General features: G+C 58.6%; 3 protein-coding genes across 3 annotated transcripts; 2 read left to right on the top strand and 1 right to left on the bottom strand.

Moving 5' to 3' along the window:
* Positions 1 to 45: 45 nt before the first annotated feature.
* Positions 46 to 4,631, top strand: TAS1R1 (taste 1 receptor member 1). Its single transcript, XM_065738261.1, has 6 exons — positions 46 to 194; positions 262 to 568; positions 718 to 1,464; positions 1,914 to 2,126; positions 2,514 to 2,634; positions 3,703 to 4,631. The coding sequence occupies exons 1-6, from the start codon at positions 46 to 48 to the stop codon at positions 4,629 to 4,631; spliced, it is 2,466 nt and encodes an 821-aa protein (XP_065594333.1).
* A 192-nt stretch (positions 4,632 to 4,823) lies between these two features.
* Positions 4,824 to 9,363, top strand: ZBTB48 (zinc finger and BTB domain containing 48). The gene is made up of 9 exons (XM_065737878.1): positions 4,824 to 5,536; positions 6,315 to 6,426; positions 6,554 to 6,646; positions 6,778 to 6,864; positions 7,139 to 7,293; positions 7,914 to 8,050; positions 8,410 to 8,574; positions 8,734 to 8,822; positions 9,067 to 9,363. Exons 1-9 carry the CDS (start codon positions 4,824 to 4,826, stop codon positions 9,361 to 9,363), a joined length of 1,848 nt encoding a protein of 615 aa, XP_065593950.1.
* A 1,169-nt stretch (positions 9,364 to 10,532) lies between these two features.
* KLHL21 (kelch like family member 21) lies at positions 10,533 to 17,689 on the bottom strand. Its single transcript, XM_065737841.1, has 4 exons — positions 16,672 to 17,689; positions 14,569 to 14,974; positions 12,832 to 12,904; positions 10,533 to 12,543 (listed from the first exon to the last, which is right to left on the bottom strand). The coding sequence occupies exons 1-4, from the start codon at positions 17,687 to 17,689 to the stop codon at positions 12,250 to 12,252; spliced, it is 1,791 nt and encodes a 596-aa protein (XP_065593913.1). The 3' UTR covers positions 10,533 to 12,249.
* Positions 17,690 to 18,069: the final 380 nt, after the last annotated feature.

The raw sequence follows: 18,069 nt of genomic DNA, 5'->3' as shown, positions 1-18,069 counted from the left end.
CCCGTGAAGAGGCGCGTCCCGCGTGGCCCCGCCCACTCCCGCGCGATGCCGCCGCGCGGGGCAGCGCCGCTCCTCGCGGTGCTGTGCGTGGGGATCTGCGCCGCCCCGTACAGCCGCGGCCACGTGAACCTGGCCGGGCTCTTCCAGATCCACGCGGCGCCGCCGGGCCGCCCGCTGGCGTGGGGCTGCGAAGTGTGAGTGCTCGGGGGGGTCGCGGTCGCGCTGCTCGCGGTGCAGCCTCACGGCCGTTGGCGTTCACAGCGCTGCCGCCTTCAGGAGCCACGGCCACCACCTCGCGCAGACCATGCGCTTCGCCGTGGAGGAGATCAACAACTCCAGCGCGCTGCTCCCCGGCGTCACGCTGGGCTACGAGATCCACGACACGTGCACGGAGGCCGCCAACCTGCACGCCGCGCTGCGTGCCCTCGCCCAGAAGGGCCGGCGCGACGTGGAGCTGCTCGCTGCCCCGCAGCACTCCGAGCCCCGGGCCGTGGCTGTCATCGGGCCCGACAGCTCGCAGCTGGCCCTCACCACGGCCGCGATCCTGGGCGTCTTCCTCGTGCCCGAGGTCAGTCCCGCTCCCCCAGCGGTGAGCCGTGCTGTGCCGCGGGCCGTGTTCTCATTCCGGAGCACCTCCCGCCTCCCCGGCCCCAGCACTGCTCCCTGTGCTGCTGTTCCCCCCCGTGTGCCACCCCCTTCTCCTGCCTTGCTTTGCAGATCAGCTACGAAGCCTCCCTGGAGACGCTGAGCCTGAAGCGGTTCTACCCCTCGTTCCTGCGCACCATCCCCAGCGATGGGCAGCAAGTGAAGGCCATTGCAGTGCTGCTGCAGCGGTTCGGGTGGACCTGGGTGGCTGTGCTGGGCAGTGACAACACCTACGGCCGGGACGGGCTCAGTGCCCTCCACGAGCTGCTGGCCACGAGCGATGTGTGCGTTGCCTATCGAGGCATCATCCCTGCGACCAAGGATGCCAGCAGCCCGGAGCTGCACAAGCTGATCCAAATCCTCGTGGAAGTCAGGGTCAATGTCACTGTTGTCTTCTCCAACAGGAGGAGCGCACAGCCCTTCTTCGAGGCAGCGGTGCAGGAGAACATCACAGGCATGGTGTGGGTGGGCTCCGAGGACTGGTCGTTAGCCCAAAACATCTGGCAGGTGCCTGGCATCCGAAACACCGGCTCTGTGATTGGCATTTCGGTGGAGCAGGCTGAGCCCACAATGCTGAAACGCCTTGAATCTTGGGAAAACATGGCAGGGGGAAACGGGGCGAGCAGCAGCGAAGGCGTCCAGCTGAACTGCACCCAGCACTGCCCGGAATGTCACTTGCTTGCTGCTGCCCCAGACATATATGACATTCAGGCCTCTTACAACGTGTACTCTGCGGTGTATGCAGTGGCCCATGGCCTCCACGACCTGCTGGGCTGTGCCTCGGGGGTGTGCAGCAAAGGCAAAGTGTATCCCTGGCAGGTAAGATTCTCCCCTTGTGCTCAGGGTTTTTCCATCACTGGAAATCCTTTCCACACTAAAAGGAACAGGTCTGTTTTAGCAGCTTGGGTGCTATCAGAACACTTGGGACTCCAGCCCCCGCTGCACTGTTTAGAGTTGGATCTCCCTGGCCACGTGGGATTGGCACAGATCCTGCCTCAAAGGCTCTCCCTTAACTGCTGCTAACAGCCCTGTGAGAGCATCTTCAGCCCTCCCTCTGGTCGCTGCACAGCAGCTTCCCCATAGGCTCCAGCTGTCACAGGCAAAGCAGCTGGATCCAGACCCACACTCTCAGCCCACTCCCATTCTTCTATCTGCAGCCCCTTGCAGAAAACTGGAAGAGATCTGCTAGCACCTTCCTCTATGGAGGCAAGACTCAGTGGGAGTCTTGTCATCAGGAAGGGCTCTACTCTTACTCTTCTTTCTTACAGCTCCTACAGAAAATCAAGCAGGTAAACTTCAGCCTGCACAAGAGACAGATCTCTTTTGATGCCAATGGGGACATTCGTAAAGGTTATGACATCGTTGCATGGAATTGGAAAGGCCAGAGCTGGGCTTTTGATGTGGTTGGAGCTTTTACTGTGGACCCTGACCGGCTGCACATTGACCAGAGCAAAATTCTGTGGCACACAAAAGATCAGCAGGTACAGTTCTGCATTCAAATCTTATTTATTGTCAAGCTAACCACCTCCCCAACATTACTTCTTGGGTATTTCCCTAGAGCAGAACAGATAGGCAGGCAGACGGGGGGGTGGCAGAGGTGGTTACGTACATTCTGAGTAATAACTTTCATCAACAAACAAGCAGAGTGCATGAACCTAAGGGCTCCCACCTCCTACTCCTTCCTTTGAACAATCTCGCTTCCCACCATCTCTGGAAAATGGACAACGTGGCAAGCTCTGAGCTGCTGCCCAGGATCTGTCCTGATGGCCAGCAGCCAGCTGTCCACTGCTCACTGGTCTCAGGCTGCAGTCTGTCCTCACCATCCCTCTCATGCTGACCCTGCGTGATGGCTGCTGTGCTCCCAGCAGGCTCCTGTCTCAGTGTGCTCCCAGCCCTGTGCAGCAGGGGAGATGAGGCTACAGCAGAACCGCCACAGGTGCTGCTTCAGCTGCGTGGCCTGTCCAGCAGGGACCTTCCTGAACAAAACAGGTCAGTAAACCCTTGGCAGCCTCTCCCTCTCCTTCCTTATTGCTCAGTTTCTCTACCCGCACCTTTCCTTTTTATCACACCAGCTCACTGCTTCTACCTTACCCTTCCCCAGCCTCCACAGTTACCTCTTTCCTCCTTTTTTAAATTTCTGTGAGCAGTAAAAAACCTCTGAGCTCACCTGAATGTGGTCAGCTTGGCTTCTCTGTTTGGGTATGCAAAGCTCATGCCCCGCTCTCAGCCCTGTGCTTCCCGAGGGATGCTGCCAACAGATGGTTCTGTGCAGTCAAATTACCAGCAGAGAGAGCACCAGCAAGAGTCCCCTAATCTTGTGGCCAGGCAGCAACCTGTCTGGCTTGACAGGTGTTTCCTGAGCCACATCCTCAGGAAGGGAAATTCAGCCTACTGTTGCCTTTGTGCTGTAGGTGGTACTCACAGCTTCTGCACTGTGTGGTTCACCAACAGCTCCACAGTCCTCGGGGCATATGGAAATGTCTCCTTCCTGGGGCTGGTTGCTGGGTTTCCCTGGCACAGACTCACTAGTCACCACGATAAATGCCTTCCCAGTATGTGCTTGTGGTCCCTGGGCAGCCTTGATACATGTCTGCACTGAGCATGACAGAAATGCCAGCATGGGTAACAGTGGGAGTGGGGAGCCCCAAAACTCACCAGTCCTCCTGCCTGCAAGAAGGGGATTGCTGGTGCAGACTACCACTGTGTGTACAAGCTCCTTGTCCTACAGCCCATGCTCCCTGCAGTCCTGTACCACTCAGATGAGCCCTCTGGGCCAACAGGCGTGATGCAGCCCAGGGCTCTCCTCTGCTGTGCTGCTCCCATCACCCAGTGATGTGCCATGTAATTCCCAGATCACTGCCCTTATCCCAGACAGTGGACTTTTGGGAAAAACACACCCCTTGCTTCTTAAGGCTTAGAAGCACTGAGAGGGAGGAGCAGAAACAGAGGCAGCTCTAAGGTGCCTGAGGGGGCAGACCTGAGAGGTCAGGGTGCCCCACCAAGACAAATCGGGGCAAACTGGGGCCGTGGCTCCCACGTGGGTGCTGTTCTCTCCAGCCCTCTACGCCTGCCAGGCCTGCAGGAGGGATGAGTGGGCCCCCGTGGGGAGCGAGACCTGCTTCAACCGTACTGTGGAGTTCCTGTCCTGGAGAGATCCCCTCTCCTGGGTGCTGCTCATCCCCACCGTGCTCCTGCTGCTGCTCATGGCGGGGCTGGCTGTCCTCTTTGCCCGGAACGCCTCCACCCCGGTGGTCAGGTCAGCGGGCGGCAAGATGTGCTTCCTCATGCTGGGCGCCCTGGCCTGCGCCTGCAGCAGCATCTTCTTCAACTTCGGGAAGCCCACGTGGCTCTCGTGCCTGGTGCGCTTCCCGCTCTTCACCATCAGCTTCGCCATCTTCCTCTCGTGTCTGGCGACGCGCTGCTTCCAGATCGTCTGCATCTTCAAGCTGAGCGCGCGCTGGCCGGCGCTGCACGAGGTCTGGCAGCGGCGCGGGGGCCCGGCGCTGTTCATCGCGGGCAGCACGGCGGTGCAGGCGGTGCTGTGCGCGGCGGCGGCGGCCTCGGGCCCCGCGGGGCCCCGCAGGCACTACAGCGTGGCGGCCGAGCGCGTGGTGCTGGAGTGCGGCGCGGGCGGCACGCCGGGCGAGGCGGCCGCCACGTTCTACAACGTGCTGCTCAGCCTGGGCTGCTTCGCGCTCAGCTACGCGGGGAAGGACCTCCCCGCGGACTACAACGAGGCCAAGTGCCTGACCTGCAGCCTGCTGCTGCACCTCGCCTGCTCGGCCGCCACCCTCTGCACGCGGAGCGCGTTCCGCGGGCGGAGCGCGGCGGTGACGGCGGCGTTGGGCGCGCTGGGCACTCTGGCGCCGCTGCTGGGCGGTTATTTCCTGCCCAAGGGCTTCGTGGTGCTGCTGCGGCCGCACCTCAACACGGCCGAGCGCTTCCAGCGCGAGATCCGCAGTTACACGCGGCGCCGCGACCGGTGACGGCCGGGCCGCCACTTCCGGGAGACGCGGAGACCCCACCCTTCCTATTGCGTCACATCCGGCGCATCACTTCCGGAAAAAGTAAAAGTCTCTTCCTGTTTCGTCACATCCCGCGCGCCACTTCCGTGCGTCACATCCGGCGCGCGGCCGTGATGGCGGTGCGCGCGGCCCGATCCCGGTAGCGGTGCGGCCATGGCAGGCGCGGCGGCGGCGGCGCACAGCGTGCGAGTGCTGCGGGAGCTGAACCGGCAGCGCGCGGCCGGGCAGTTCTGTGACGCGACGCTGGGCGTGGGCGGGCGCGAGTTCCGCGCCCATTGGCCGGTGCTCGCCAGCTGCTCCCGCTTTTTCCGCGCCCGCGGCGGTGGCGGTGCGGGGCCGGTGGCGTTGCCCGAGGGCCTGGCCGACACCTTTCAGCTGCTGCTCGACTTTTTCTACACCGGCCGCCTGGCGCTGACGGCGCACAACCGCGCCCGTCTGCTCGCCGCCGCCGAGCTTCTGGGTGTCCCGGACGCCGTGGCCCTGTGCCGCGCCTTCCGCCCCGCTACCGCCCGGCAGCGGCCCCGCCGCGGCCCCGGCCCCGCACTGCGCCCCGTCGAGCCCTCCGGGGTCCTCAGTCCCGCGGCGCCGGAGGGGGAGCTCCCGGCGGGACGGCCCCGCGTGGAGGGCGCCGTGCCCGTGCCCGTTCCTTCGCCCGTGAGTTCTCCCCCGGTAGCGGCGGGCGGCGGTGGGGCTGCGGGCAGCGATGCGGAGCCTCTCCCTGAGAAAAAGGCGCTGCGTGGCAAAGGGAAGGCCCCCCCCGGCAGCGCGGGGGCCGCAGGGAGCAGGAAAGGTGCAGCGGTGCCCGTGGAGTGCCCCACGTGTCATAAAAGCTTCCTCAGCAAATACTACCTTAAGGTGCACAACAGGTAACGCTCTGAGCTTCATTCTGTTCCTTAGGAGCAGGGATCCCGGTGGGGTGGGGGCTGAGCGGGTGCTCACTGGTGCAGTGGGCTGTGAGGGATGGGTGGGTGTCCCTGTGGCACCTCGGGGCCCTCAGCTCCCCTAGACGGTGTGGGAGCTGTCACTGTGCCCCACAGAGAGCTGTGCTGGGAGCTGGGTGGCCCCAGGCCTGGCCGGGACATGGCTCTGCATCACTGCTGTGTGCAGGTGGGACTCACAGCTGCCTGAGGTGCTTCTGGGAGCTGCAGCTCTGAGCATCAGCCAGCGCAGCTCACAAAGAGGGTGAAGGTGCTCAGGAGCCCTTTTGGGGGACACCGTGGCTGTGGGTGGATGGCAGTGAAGACACAGGGAGCTGCCAGTTCCCCACAGTGAGCAATGAATTCAAGCTGTCAGCTCCTGGGCTTCCAGAATGGGCAGTGGTTGTGGCACTCGCAGCAAGCAGGGTGATGGAGTGTGCTCTGGGAATGTGCAGGGGAGTGGTTAGAGAGCACTTTGCTGTGCTGGGATCAGCAGAAGTGGGTTAAAAGGAGGCTTTGAATGGTGCTTTCCAGCTTCAGCAGCTGCTGCACACACCAGAGCACAGGCAGCTGGTGAGGCCTCAGGCTGCTGGCAGCAGAGGCAACAATTGGGGTTCCTGTACTCATAGTGTTCATTGGTCTTTTGTGTGGCCATTTCCCAGCGTGGGCCGGGGAGCTCAGCACTTACGCTGACAGTAATGGGTGCTCTGCCTTTGTGTCTCCCCAGGAAACACACTGGAGAGAAGCCATTTGAATGCTCTAAATGTGGTAAATGTTATTTTAGAAAAGAGAATCTCCTGGAGCACGAAGCCAGAAACTGCATGAACCGAACTGAGCAGGTACACGTGTGGAGTCACCTCTGCTCCCTTACGGGGTGGGAGGCAGCTGCAGCAGATCACTCGTAGCTGCTGACAGCAGATTCCTTTCCTGTCTCATGCAGAAGCTGATGCCTTCCTTCTCTTGCAGGTTTTCACCTGCTCTGTCTGCCAGGAGGTGTTTAAGAGGCGGATGGAGCTGCGGCTCCACATGGTGTCGCACACGGGGGAGATGCCCTACAAGGTCAGCAGTGCCTCCCTCTGGCGTTCCTGCAGATAGCTGCTGCAGCCTGCTGCAGGAGTGTCACCGCTCCTCTCCTCGTGCTGCAGTCACTTGGTGAGGCAGCTGGCACTGACTGTTCTCCTGTGTTTCAGTGCTCCTCCTGCGTGCAGCAGTTCATGCAGAAGAAGGACCTGCAGAGCCACATGATAAAGTTGCATGGCGCACCAAAGCCCCATGCGGTAAGGGGAGCGTGCTGGCACAAGGTGGGGTGAGTGGAGGTGGTGCTGTTTAATGCTTTCTCTGCAGTACTGTAGAGATTCTGGGAGAGAATTATCCTGCACTGAGCTACAGAGTAATTCCCATGATCTTTTCTGGTTCTGCTGAGCAAGGCAGGGAGTTAGGGCGTGCTGAAAAGCAGTGTGCAGCAGGGTGCATCCTGCAAGGCACATGGGGGGTCCGTTGTGGGTGCACACTGTGAGCTGCCTAACCCTGAGCTCTCCTGTGGCCTTGCAGTGCTCAGCTTGCTCCAAGTGCTTTCTGTCTCGGACAGAGCTGCGCCTGCACGAGGCGTTCAAGCACCGGGGAGAGAAACTGTTTGTCTGTGAGGAGTGTGGGCACAGAGCCTCGAGTCGCAACGGCTTGCAGATGCACATCAAGGCCAAGCACAGGTATAATGTGACCTCTTTCCTCCTCTGTGTCACCACTGAACTCCTTCCCCCCAGCTCCTGTGGGGCGGGTGCTGGGGATCCTCCTGTAGTGTGTGGGGTGGCTGAGTGGTGCCTGCTGCCCTCCCACTTCCTTGGAGGTGATGTGCTGCAGTTTCTGACAACTGCAGGTTGCTGGTGTTGGCAGCTGTTGGTGAGTGGCCAAACCTTAGTCCTGCTTTCCTCTTTTCCGAAGGAAATATGTACTGTTTGCACTTCCTCTGAGGGTAATAATACAGGTGATGGCTGAAGCTCATCAGCTGTCCTCCTGCCTGGCTAATTCCTGTCCTTGAAGTGGTGAGTCTCTGTTAGCTCTCCACTCTTCTGTTCTGGTTCCTGGGCCAGTTGTCTGATGCCTGAGGGGCAGGAAGCACCACCTCTGCAGGTGTGTACGGGTGCAGAGGAGCATTTGTGGCCCTGCAAAGTGCTTCAGTTTAAGATAAGTCGAAGTAGGATTTAATTGCAGTGCTTTGTGAGGGTTGTGACAGGTAGTGTCAGGGACCGAACCGGGCAGGCAGAGATGAAGGTGACAGCTCTCCAGCTCAGGGCTGCCAAAGGCTCAGCTGCCTTTCCTCTGCCTGCAGGAACGAGCGTCCCTACGTGTGCGAGTTCTGCCATCATGCCTTCACACAGAAGGCAAACCTCAACATGCACCTGCGCACACACACCGGCGAGAAGCCCTTCCAGTGCCACCTCTGTGGCAAAACCTTCAGGACACAAGGTACCCCCTGGGCACACAGCACTGCGTGCCTGCAGCCCCTCCTATCCCACAGTGGGCACCTGGGAGCTGCAGGGCTGAGCACCGTGCTCCCCCTGTCGCGAGGTGTGCTCCTGTGCACATGGGATGATGCCTCAGGAGGAAGCATTCCCTTTATTTTTGTTAGCGGGGAAAGCAGTGGTGAGGTTTTCACTACTGTAGTTTGCTCAGAGCAGCGAGCTCCTGCTGTTGCCCGTCTAAGCATTCACAACCAGCCTGGCACAGGGCACGCGTGGTCTCAGCAGTGTAGCACGTGCCTGAGCCCTTCTGGAGCGCCCAGGGGAGCGCTGACCCGCTGCTCTCTCCCCCTCCGCTCACGGCAGCGAGCCTGGACAAACACCACCGCACCCACACGGGGGAGCGCCCCTTCAGCTGCGAGTTCTGCGAGCAGAGGTTCACAGAGAAGGGCCCTCTGCTGAGGCACATCGCCAGCAGGCACCAGGAGGGGCGGCCCCACTTCTGCCAGATCTGTGGGAAAACGTTCAAAGGTATCTTCTGCTCTCAGCTGTGGCTCTGTGCCACCGGTCCCGGCCCTGCTCCCTTGGTGCCTCGATGCCCCTTCTGCAGCAGTGCTTCACGCAGCACAGGCCTGCAGCTGCTCTGCTGGCAGGGCTGCTGAGAGCAGCGTTTCTTCCCTCTCTTCTCAGCTGTGGAGCAGCTGCGCGTCCACGTCCGCAGGCACAAAGGAGTGAGGAAGTTTGAGTGCACTGAGTGCGGTTACAAGTTCACGCGGCAGGTAGGACGCAGCCCTGGGACGTGGCACGGCCGCACTGCACGGACCACAGGCAGGTTCCCATTTGTTAACACGGGCTTCTTTGGCAGGCGTGTGCTCCACCCGACGAGCACTGGGGGGTGCCCTCCCTGACAAGCTGGTGCCCTGTGGCTGCAGGAGCTTTGCTGTGCTTCTGCCAGCCCTCCCCCTCAGAGAAGCGGGGTGTGCTGTGGTGAGCTGCCCCTCCCTGCCCCGTTCTGTTTTGCAGGCACACCTGAGGCGCCACATGGAGATTCACGACCGGGTGGAGAACTACAACCCCCGGCAGAGGAAGCTCCGCAACCTGATCATCGAGGACGAGAAGGCGGTGGTGGTGGCACTGCAGCCGCCCCAGGAGCTGGAGGTGGGCACGGCCGAGGTCATCGTGGAGTCCCTGACCCATGGACCCCTGCCCGAGGAGATCCCCGTGCAGAGACTCTGTTCGAATGACAGCTTCTCTCCGGCAGACGTGATTGAGCAGTCACTGATAATAACAGCAGCAATTCCTGATGAGTGTGAAACGTAATGTGATTGCGCCCTTCACACGGAGCACAGAGCATTCCCTGGAGCAGCTGCACTGCTTTCAGCCTCCGGGAGCTCCGAGCTGTACCTCCAGCCCTTCCCCGTCCTCCTGTGTAACAATCCCAACCCCGGATTGCAGGGAGCATTTCTAATCAAGCGGTAATCAGGTATCAAATTAAGAAAGATGAAGCTACTCAGAATGACTGCTTAATAAGTGTACATACAATGTATGAGATGGGATTGACTGATGACTCCGTATGTGTGATACTGTGAACTGTTCTGTGCTGAGCTCTGAGCTGTGGCCAGAAGGGAGGCCTGGCTCCCCCTGCCCCACTGCTAGCTCTAACATTGCTCCATTACTTTCATGCCGATGATTAAAGCTTCTCATCCAGAAGTGACTGCCCCTTTCCTCAAACCTGTGCTGAAACAGTGTCTCCTCAGTTTCTATTTGGTTTCCCTGAGCTGCTGTTGCTTTGCTACATGAAGGGCACAGTGTTCTCCCCACTGACCTCGCTCAGCTGTTACTCAGCTTGAAACACAGCAGCATTACCTCAGGAGCGGAGCAGTCCTCCCAGCTCCTGTGTTCAGATGTGGGGAGTTCAGAGTTGTGAGTAATACCTGACATAACACAGGCAGCTCAGTGAGTGTGCACTGCACACGGACTCTGCCCCTTGGAGCTCTCACACAGAATGCAGCTCTGCTGTAAGTGCAGCTCAGGAATGAGAAATGAGAGCAGAACTCAGCGTGGAGATTTCTGCACGGAACGGCTTTATTTAACTCGACTGTTGCAAGTAACTTTAAAAACAAACCACGAGAATAAAAATACATCATCTGTAAATGTAAAATGCCTTTGTTTCAAAGGATGGTATTTAAACAGCACTCCAAGCTTCGGACACAATGAGCTTTACAAAAAATAAATACAGATCCCGACCGGCTGGGCTGGAGCAGCGGCAGGTCCTGCAGAGAGAAGGGGAGGAGCACCAGCACTGCTCTGCCCCTCTGGAACAGGACAGCTGCGTGTGGCCTCTCAAGGCACTGCCGAGGTTTCCCAGCTGGAGCACAGCCCCCCCCCGACCAACAGCATCAATCAGCACTCGGGGCAGGACAGCACTGAAGCTGTGAATGGGTCGGTTTTATGGACACGGTTCTGAGGGACTTCAGCGGCGAGCTACACAGGGCTTTCCATCTCTAAGCTCCAATTCGTTTTTTGCCTATTGGTTTAAAACCAGAGGCAGAAGAAGGAAAGCACTGCAGCCTCAGCCTCTGCTCTGGCCAGTTCTGAAGGTGTAGTGCTCATTTTCAGATGAGCCACTTGTAAATGTCTGCATGTTAAGAAACATTCCACACGTCAACTGCGAGCAGCTCCTCTTCAGCTGAAGGTATACGGAGGAAATACAGTTCAAGCTAGCTAGGTCACTTGAGCAAGTATAAAGGCATATCTTACACAGACAGAAGCACAACAATGAAAGAAGAAAACCCTAACTACGACCTTGCACTCCCACGAGCTCCTACACCTCAGCCAAACCATGCCAGCAGCATTTTCCAATTACTCCAAGAGCTGCAAACTGGAGACGAGTCGGGCACAGGGACTCCCCAGAGGTTCAGTAGGTTCCTTCACACCAGTCAATGCATTTCTGCACCATGGTGTCTAAACACCACTAGCTTATTTCTTCTATAAGTCCGCAGCAAATCCAAGGAAGCTGTGCTTACCTTTCCAGATAAGACTTCTTCTGAAATAGTACAACTTCAACCCAGCTCCTTTACAACGGCAAACAAGAACTCACCCCTGCAGCACAGGGCCTGTCTGCCTGACCCTGCAACGTGCCGAGAGCTTGATGTAAAAGGATTGTCAGCAAGGAGCTCTGCTCAGAAGAACAAGCCACCCAGGCGTGTTCTACAAGCTGAGCAGCCTGAAACGAGCAAGCTCTGTGGAAATGGGAAAGCAGAAAGGCTCCTCCCTGAGGGCCCAGCGCTGCACGAGCCAGCCAAGCCAGGCACTCTTCTCTTTCCCTTTAAAGAACAGTGCAGGTGATCAGAAATGAAAGCAACAGATGTGAGAATGTGATCCATTAATAAATAAAGGTGTTTCTTATTAGGAAAAAAAAATAAAAAATTGCTGTTCTAAGTAGGGTAGGAAAACAAATACCTGCAAAGGTTTTAACGCTGCAACTGAAACAACAAAACACACAAAGAACTTTCTGGAGTTCAGACAACAGGAAAGGTGAAGCTTCACAGCCCAGCCCCTCGGGAGCCCTGCCACACACACACACGCTCCTTCAGAAGGCACTGAACGAGGCCAGGGCTGCAGTGACACAACGCAGGGCCACAGGGACCCCCACTCAGCTTCCCATGGGAGCACCTCTTCGTGTGGATGTGTGAGGCCTCAGCACACAGCAGAGGTGGGGGTGCAGACCCCAGTCCCACCACGCAGACCCCTCCTGCTGCAGTTGGCCCAAGCTGTGAGGATTTGGTCCTGCCTGGTTCCTTCTGTTTGTTTTTTTTCCCCCATAGGAAGAAACTGAAGAAAGGAATTCTGTGCCAAACGAAGCGTTGCAGGTGAAGGAGCTCCGGGGAAGGGTGTCTGACTGAAAGCTGAAGGCAGCGGTGATTCAGTGGTGCTTAACACAACTGTTTTCTTCAGAGTTCACCTCTCAGATCTCTGTGAGTAGCGCTGCACCTTCGGCCTCCGCAGAAAAGGGCTGAGGAGCTGCACCAAAGGCCTCGTGTTCTGCCAGCTAGGTTTCTACAACAGCATTCCAAACACTCACAATTTGTACTCCCTCTACTCATCAGTACGTTTTTGCTTCCAAGCTCCAGTTTGCCTCCGCCTTCTCTCAAAGCAGCACTGGACAACGAACTCGCACTGTGCCAGGCCCAGCACGCTCCCCTGCTAACGGAGCTCATTGAGGTTCTGGTGGTGGAGGTTGGGGCGCTGCCTGCTCAGGCTGATGGTGTTGTCCAGCGTGATGCTCTCATCCTCCTGTGTGGTTTCTGGCATGAACTGCCGGAATATGCTGACACTGCTGTGCCAGAAGATGGGCTCGGGGAGCTGCCCCACCACACTCCATGTTCGTGTCTCAGGGTCGTAAGCTTCCAGGACGTCCGAGAGCTCGAAGGTGTTACCGTAGCCACCCGAGACGTAGAGCTTCCCCCCCAGCACAGCCACGCTGCCCCCAACGTGGACCTGCAATTTAAGGTGAAGTAAGCACCACGATTAGGGGGGGCTGCCCCACGCAGGCAGGCCTCCTGCTGGATGGTTCTGTGGGACACATCCCAGCTGCTGCCCCCACGGCAGCACCTCTCACCAAAACCTTTTCTTCCACGTAACCGTGGTACGTTTAAATGCGTTCTGTGCTCGGGGTGACCATCCAGACAGAGCACTGCTTTCCAAAGGTAACTTAACCCCTATTTTACCACTGGTGGGGTGGTAAGCATCCTACCTAGGTTCATAGGTTCATAGCTGGGTTCATACCTGAAGCATGGCAGGGATTTTATCCCATTCATTCTTCACTGGATTGTAAACATCCACTTCAGCCGAGTCATCTCTGCAGGAGATAACACAAAATTACTCTCCTGTGTTGTCAAAACCTTCTGCCCCGTGCCCCCAGTTCAACAGCCCGAGGCAATGCCAGCAACACTGCCACGAGTGCTGTTCCTCAGCCCTGCCACAGGAATTGGAGACCAGAGGGCTCCTGTGTGGAGGCTCAGGTCTCAGAGCGAAGCCCAGCCTGCAGCACAGACTTCTCAGAGACCAGCAGGGATGTTCAACCCCAGGAAACACCCAGAGCCCTGTGCTGTGCACGCTGGCACAGACAGCACTCAAACACCACTGCCCTGAGCTGCCTCAATGCCTTCTCAGCTTCTCCCTGGGCAAAGAAACACTTTATGCATTTCCTGACATACACTGAGCTTCAGGACACTACCTAGGAAAAATAAAAGACAATTTCTAGGCAGTCCTGAGGGCTTTCTCAAACCCAGACTGTTTTTGTGTTCGCATCTAAGGTAGACACGATCACAGAACATTTGCCAGCTGTCTTTATCGGCTTTGGTGCCAAACACTTAAAAGTCTTGAAGGAAAATCAGCTCTGTTCTGAGGAGACTTAAACCTCAATGCACCCAGAAGCAATGGGACCCCTCCTGCTTGAAGCTTTTGCCAATGCCAAATTTAGATAGGCCAGAGAACCCAACAGCAGAGCTGACAGGCAGCACAATCCCCCAAGGCTTCTTACAGCCGCTCAGCACCGCGAGACGCGACAGCAACAGGTGAGGGATGTTTGTGAGGCAGAAACGCCCATGGCTGACACAAGAATGCAGGAAGGACAAGGTCAGGGTGCCAGAAAAGCACTGCCAGTCAGCCCGGGGCAGTTCTGCTGCCATGGATTTCATGGGCTATGGCAAAGAAAATTGCATTTTATTCTTCATTTGCTGATTGATCTCCTTTTATGTGGATCCAGCCTCTGAAATTATGCTCTTTCTATTTCATGCACCCAATTCTTTATTTAACAGAACTGACTTCAAGAGTTGCAGGCCCCTCTTCTTGAGCCTACTGGCCTCCAGTTTCAAATTCTTTACAGGAAATATACAAGATATGGTGTGCAGCAGAGAGCAAGAACCCAAACATCCTCTACATGGGAGCGTTTTAAATCCTGAGGACGCTGTTCTAAAAGCCTTCCTTCCTCAAACTGGCTCAGAACAAAGAGCTGCAGCCTCCTCCGGGACGGCCTCAGATAGGTAACTGCGTCCCAATTTGGGAAGGCACTTAAAAATAGCCACCAATCATTACATCTTCATTCCTCCTACCTCAGCTGAGACAGAGGGTGTCCTCTGCTATGCTACAGTTCAACGTTTTCTTGGAGCTTACTCACTTATTTATAGCAACAAGGGGGATGGAACCAGAAGCCAAGAAAACTGAGAAGTCTATTCCAAGCACAACTGCCAGCGTCAGCCCGATCTGTAACTCTGGCTATTTCTCAGCCCCTCGCCTTAAAACTCAGACATTTTTACAGGACTTCCAGCACGTCTTCGAGGTTCAGCTGTGACAGAACTAAAGGAAAGAAGCTTGCAGAGCAGAGGAAGCACTGCCTTGCCTTCCTGACACAGTACTCTTGTGTGACCGCTCTTAAGACCCAAACACTTTCTCAGGGAAAACCCTTGGCTCACCTAGTGCAGAAGCGGAGAGGGAGGGGAAGTAACTGCAGCCACTGCTCACCTTATGAAGTACATGAGCCCGTTCAGAGTCACGGTCTTCGGGGCGAAGGACCACGGAGGCAGGTGGCCGCAGTTCACCAGGGACCAGAGGTCGCTGTCGGGGTCGTAGCACTGCATCACCATGGTCTCCTTCCCAGACAGAGAGCCGATGGCAAACAGCTTGCCACGGCACGAGGTGGTGGAGCAGTTGTCCATGGGGTACAGCATGGGCTGCAGGGCCTCCCAGCTGTCCACGGAGTGGTCGTAGCGCTCCGTGCTGTCGGAGGCGATGACGTACAGCAGCCCATCCAGCACCGTGGAGCTGTGGTACTCTCTGGCTTTCAGCATTGGGGACACCTCTGTCCACTCGTTCACGCTGGAGTTGTACCTCCAGACACAGTCGTACAGCCTCGATCCGTCCGATCCCCCTGCAGCACGACACAGAGCACTTCAGGAGTGCTGCTTCACACAAACATTCCCTGGAAGGGAAGGGCTGGGGTGACGGAGGGGCGGGCAGGGCTCTACCCCGGGCTCTTGGTCATATCTCCCAGATACACCTTCCTAACATCTCCGTGCACTTTTCTACTCTGCAGAGCCACGCACTGTGAGAACAGCCAGGTCCCAGGGGACTGAAGTGTGAAGATTTTACCACACTTTCTGTGCTATTTCTGTCCCAGCTTCCCAGCAAGCCAAGAAGGAATTCTCCCATGGCATTCCCAGTGTGTATTCAGCAATGATTCAAAACAAGTATCCTCCTTTGTTCTAAATAACCATTGTCTTTTCCATTCTGCAGTTCCTCTGCTGCTCTCCAGACGCTGCTGTGACGCAGCAGGGATTAACACTCCCCAGCATGCAGACTGCAAGGAGCCCTCCCCACCTCCTGAGCAGTGACACTGACGTTACCCAGAACCACCTCCACGGGCAGCAGCACCCCCAGATCTGCCTGCAGTTGCTCTGGAAGGGATGAAGGCATTCATACAAACTGATCTTCCCTTTCACACCGCTGCTTTTAAAACCTAAGCCTTGTTTTCTGCTAACAACCACAGAACGAACCGCTTTCTGTTCATCTCCTCTCGACCTGCCCTTCAAATCTTCAGCAGCTGAGCAGGTCGTGCTGCAGCTGTGTGCTCTGCGACAGCCACAGGACTGCCACTCTGACTGGATGTGGCACAAAGAAAGTGCCCATATGTGGACTAGGTGCCAACCTTACGCATCAGTGTCACCTTTGAAGAGGTAATTACAGCCCCAGCAGGAGTCAGGGTGTATGCAGAGGGAGACAGTGACTCACGCACTGCTGCCACTCCTCAGTGCCTCAGTGCACCGGGGCCCACAGCTCCGGCCGCCCCAGCACGCCTCTGTCCTGAGCACGCGGCTGGGATGTGATCCGTGGGCTCTGAACGCAAACACTTGCTCTGCAGCCAGAAATCCAAAACCCCTCTTAAGTCACTCACGTCGTCCAGAGCAAACAGTCAGAAAGTTTCCCCAGCACGAGTTCTGTGACTTGTCTGCATGCTCAGAAGTATTAGTCACAAGCAAATACCTCCCAGATTGAGATCAGCTGCTAAATCCTCACCCAGCACCAGCTCCAGGAGTCTCTGCTCCTCTGTGGGTTTCGGCTGTACTGTGCCTGAGCAGTTTCAGATTCTTTGCTCCTCTATCATACACGAATGCTCACAGCTGCACCGCAGCATTTCCCATGGAAATCTCAACTCCATACAAGATTTCCTGATGTATGCTTTTGCTTACTCATACTTAAGCCTGGCTCAAAGATGCAGCTCTTTCCCCACCAGCTCCTACCTGGACATCAGTTAATGACCCAGAACAAAGGCTGCAGCAGGATCGCACAGGCTGCTCTCGATCACGTGCTCCTCCTGCCCCGGCCTGTGCTCAGCATCAGGCAGCCAGCCCCGCTGCTCCACCTCCGGGAGCAGAAACGTTCCCGAGAGGAATGAGAGCAGCCCAGGCAGCAGGTGCTGCGTGGGAAGCGGGCTCCCACGGCTGGTGCTCGCTTGTTTCCTGGAAGAGGCCCTCACGATGCCCTAAGGAGTACTCAGCACGCCCCTGCCCATGCTTGCGGGCGCCCGACCCGCTGCAGGGGGAGCTCCCAGCCCGCCGCGCGCCTTACCGGTGACATAGATGTCATTGCCCAGAGCAGCGATGCTGTAGCCCCCGCCCAGGTGCTCGGGGAACTCGGCCAGGTAGCGCCAGTGCCCGGTGCGCGGGTTGTAGCAGTCGACGGTGACGAGCTCGTCGCAGTCACGGTCACAGCCGCCCACGAGCACGAGGATCTCGGCCAGGCCGGTGGAAGGGCGCGGCCGCATGCGGGCGCAGGGCCCGCGGTCGTGGCGGTCGAGGCGGGCGGCCTGGAAGTCGCGTGCCTCCTGGAGCAGGCGCAGGCAGGGCGGGCAGCGGGCCACCAGCGGCTCTCCCTCCACGTGGGCCAGCAGGTAGAAGCGCCGCACGAAGGGCAGGCGGACGTGCGCCAGGAGCTGGGGCAGCAGCGGGGCGCGGGCAGCGGGGTCGGCGTGCACCCAGCGCAGCGCCAGCTGGAACGCGGCCTCCTCCTTGGGCACGCAGAGCCCGTCGTCACGCAGGTAGGAGAGCAGGCGCGGCAGCGGCAGCCGCTCCAGCTGGGCGCCCAGCTCGCTCACGTGCCGCAGGACGAAGCGGTGCGCGGCGGCCGCCAGCGCGGGGCAGGCGAAGGCCTCGGCGAAGTCCTGCATGTCCAGCGCGTTGGAGGGCTCCAGCTGGCGCGCCAGCCACGCGCCGCACGCCTCCTTGACGGCGGGGAACTGCAGCAGGTCGGCCGCACGCAGCAGCCGCTCGGCAATGTCGGGGCCCAGCCCTCCCACGCGCCCGGTGTAGGCGAAGTCGAGGAGCCGCGACAGGCACTCGGGCTCCACGCCGTGCAGCCGCACCCGCTCGGCCCGCGCCTCCCGCAGCGCTCCGCCGAACATGGCGCGGAAGTAACCGGAGGCGGCGGCCAGCACGGCGCGGTGCGCCCCGAACTCGCGCCCGCCCGCCACCACCGTCACGTCCAGCAGGCTCCGCTCCGCCCGCAGCGCGCTCAGCCCCCGCAGCAACGACACCGCGTGCGCCGGTTCTGCCGCCGCCGCCGCCGCTCCGCCCGCGCTGGCTGCCATGCCGAGCCTGGGAGAGCCGAGCCGCAGCCCGCAGGGACAACGGGGATCGGCGCTGAGAGCAGCTAGTGGGAGGGGGGAAGCAGAACAGGCAGGTACGTTAGCACAGGGAAACGCGCCAGGAAACGGGATAAGTTAAACAGCCCTGGAAAACATCCTCCTGCCGCGCCGCACAGGAGCGGCAGTTGCATAACGCGCCGGCGCTGCCAGGGGCCTTCGAGCTGCGGCTAATTATACTTTTAAGAAGCCCGTGTTTAAGTTCCACGGGATTAAGGGATCCTCCGAGGGCAGCCCGCGCCAACGGCCCCGCACAGCGCGCAGCTCCGGCACTCGTCGGCTGCGGCACTGCCCCGCTCCGCCAGCACCGACCCCACCGCGACCCC

This window comes from Cyrtonyx montezumae, unplaced genomic scaffold (genome assembly GCF_038088225.1).
Source record: "Cyrtonyx montezumae isolate F1298 unplaced genomic scaffold, pur_monq_1.0 scaffold_21, whole genome shotgun sequence".
Classification (NCBI taxonomy): Eukaryota; Metazoa; Chordata; class Aves; order Galliformes; family Odontophoridae; genus Cyrtonyx; species Cyrtonyx montezumae.
Note: the sequence above shows the minus strand (reverse complement) of the source record. Positions and strands in the feature narration are given on the sequence as shown.

Bases quoted from the DNA above. Each gene is read 5' to 3' on its own strand.
- TAS1R1 (XM_065738261.1), top strand. From the start codon at position 46: ATGCCGCCGCGCGGGGCAGCGCCGCTCCTCGCGGTGCTGTGCGTGGGG. The intron at 195-261 runs GTGAGTGCTCGG...TGGCGTTCACAG, and splicing joins CTGGCGTGGGGCTGCGAAGT to CGCTGCCGCCTTCAGGAGCC. The intron at 569-717 runs GTCAGTCCCGCT...CTTGCTTTGCAG, and splicing joins GCGTCTTCCTCGTGCCCGAG to ATCAGCTACGAAGCCTCCCT.
- ZBTB48 (XM_065737878.1), top strand. From the start codon at position 4,824: ATGGCAGGCGCGGCGGCGGCGGCGCACAGCGTGCGAGTGCTGCGGGAG. The intron at 6,865-7,138 runs GTAAGGGGAGCG...GTGGCCTTGCAG, and splicing joins GCGCACCAAAGCCCCATGCG to TGCTCAGCTTGCTCCAAGTG. The intron at 8,823-9,066 runs GTAGGACGCAGC...TCTGTTTTGCAG, and splicing joins GTTACAAGTTCACGCGGCAG to GCACACCTGAGGCGCCACAT.
- KLHL21 (XM_065737841.1), bottom strand. From the start codon at position 17,689: ATGGCAGCCAGCGCGGGCGGAGCGGCGGCGGCGGCGGCAGAACCGGCG. The intron at 14,975-16,671 runs GTAAGGCGCGCG...GTCGTGCTGCAG, and splicing joins CAATGACATCTATGTCACCG to GGGGATCGGACGGATCGAGG. The intron at 12,905-14,568 runs GTGAGCAGTGGC...TATCTCCTGCAG, and splicing joins GGGCTCATGTACTTCATAAG to AGATGACTCGGCTGAAGTGG.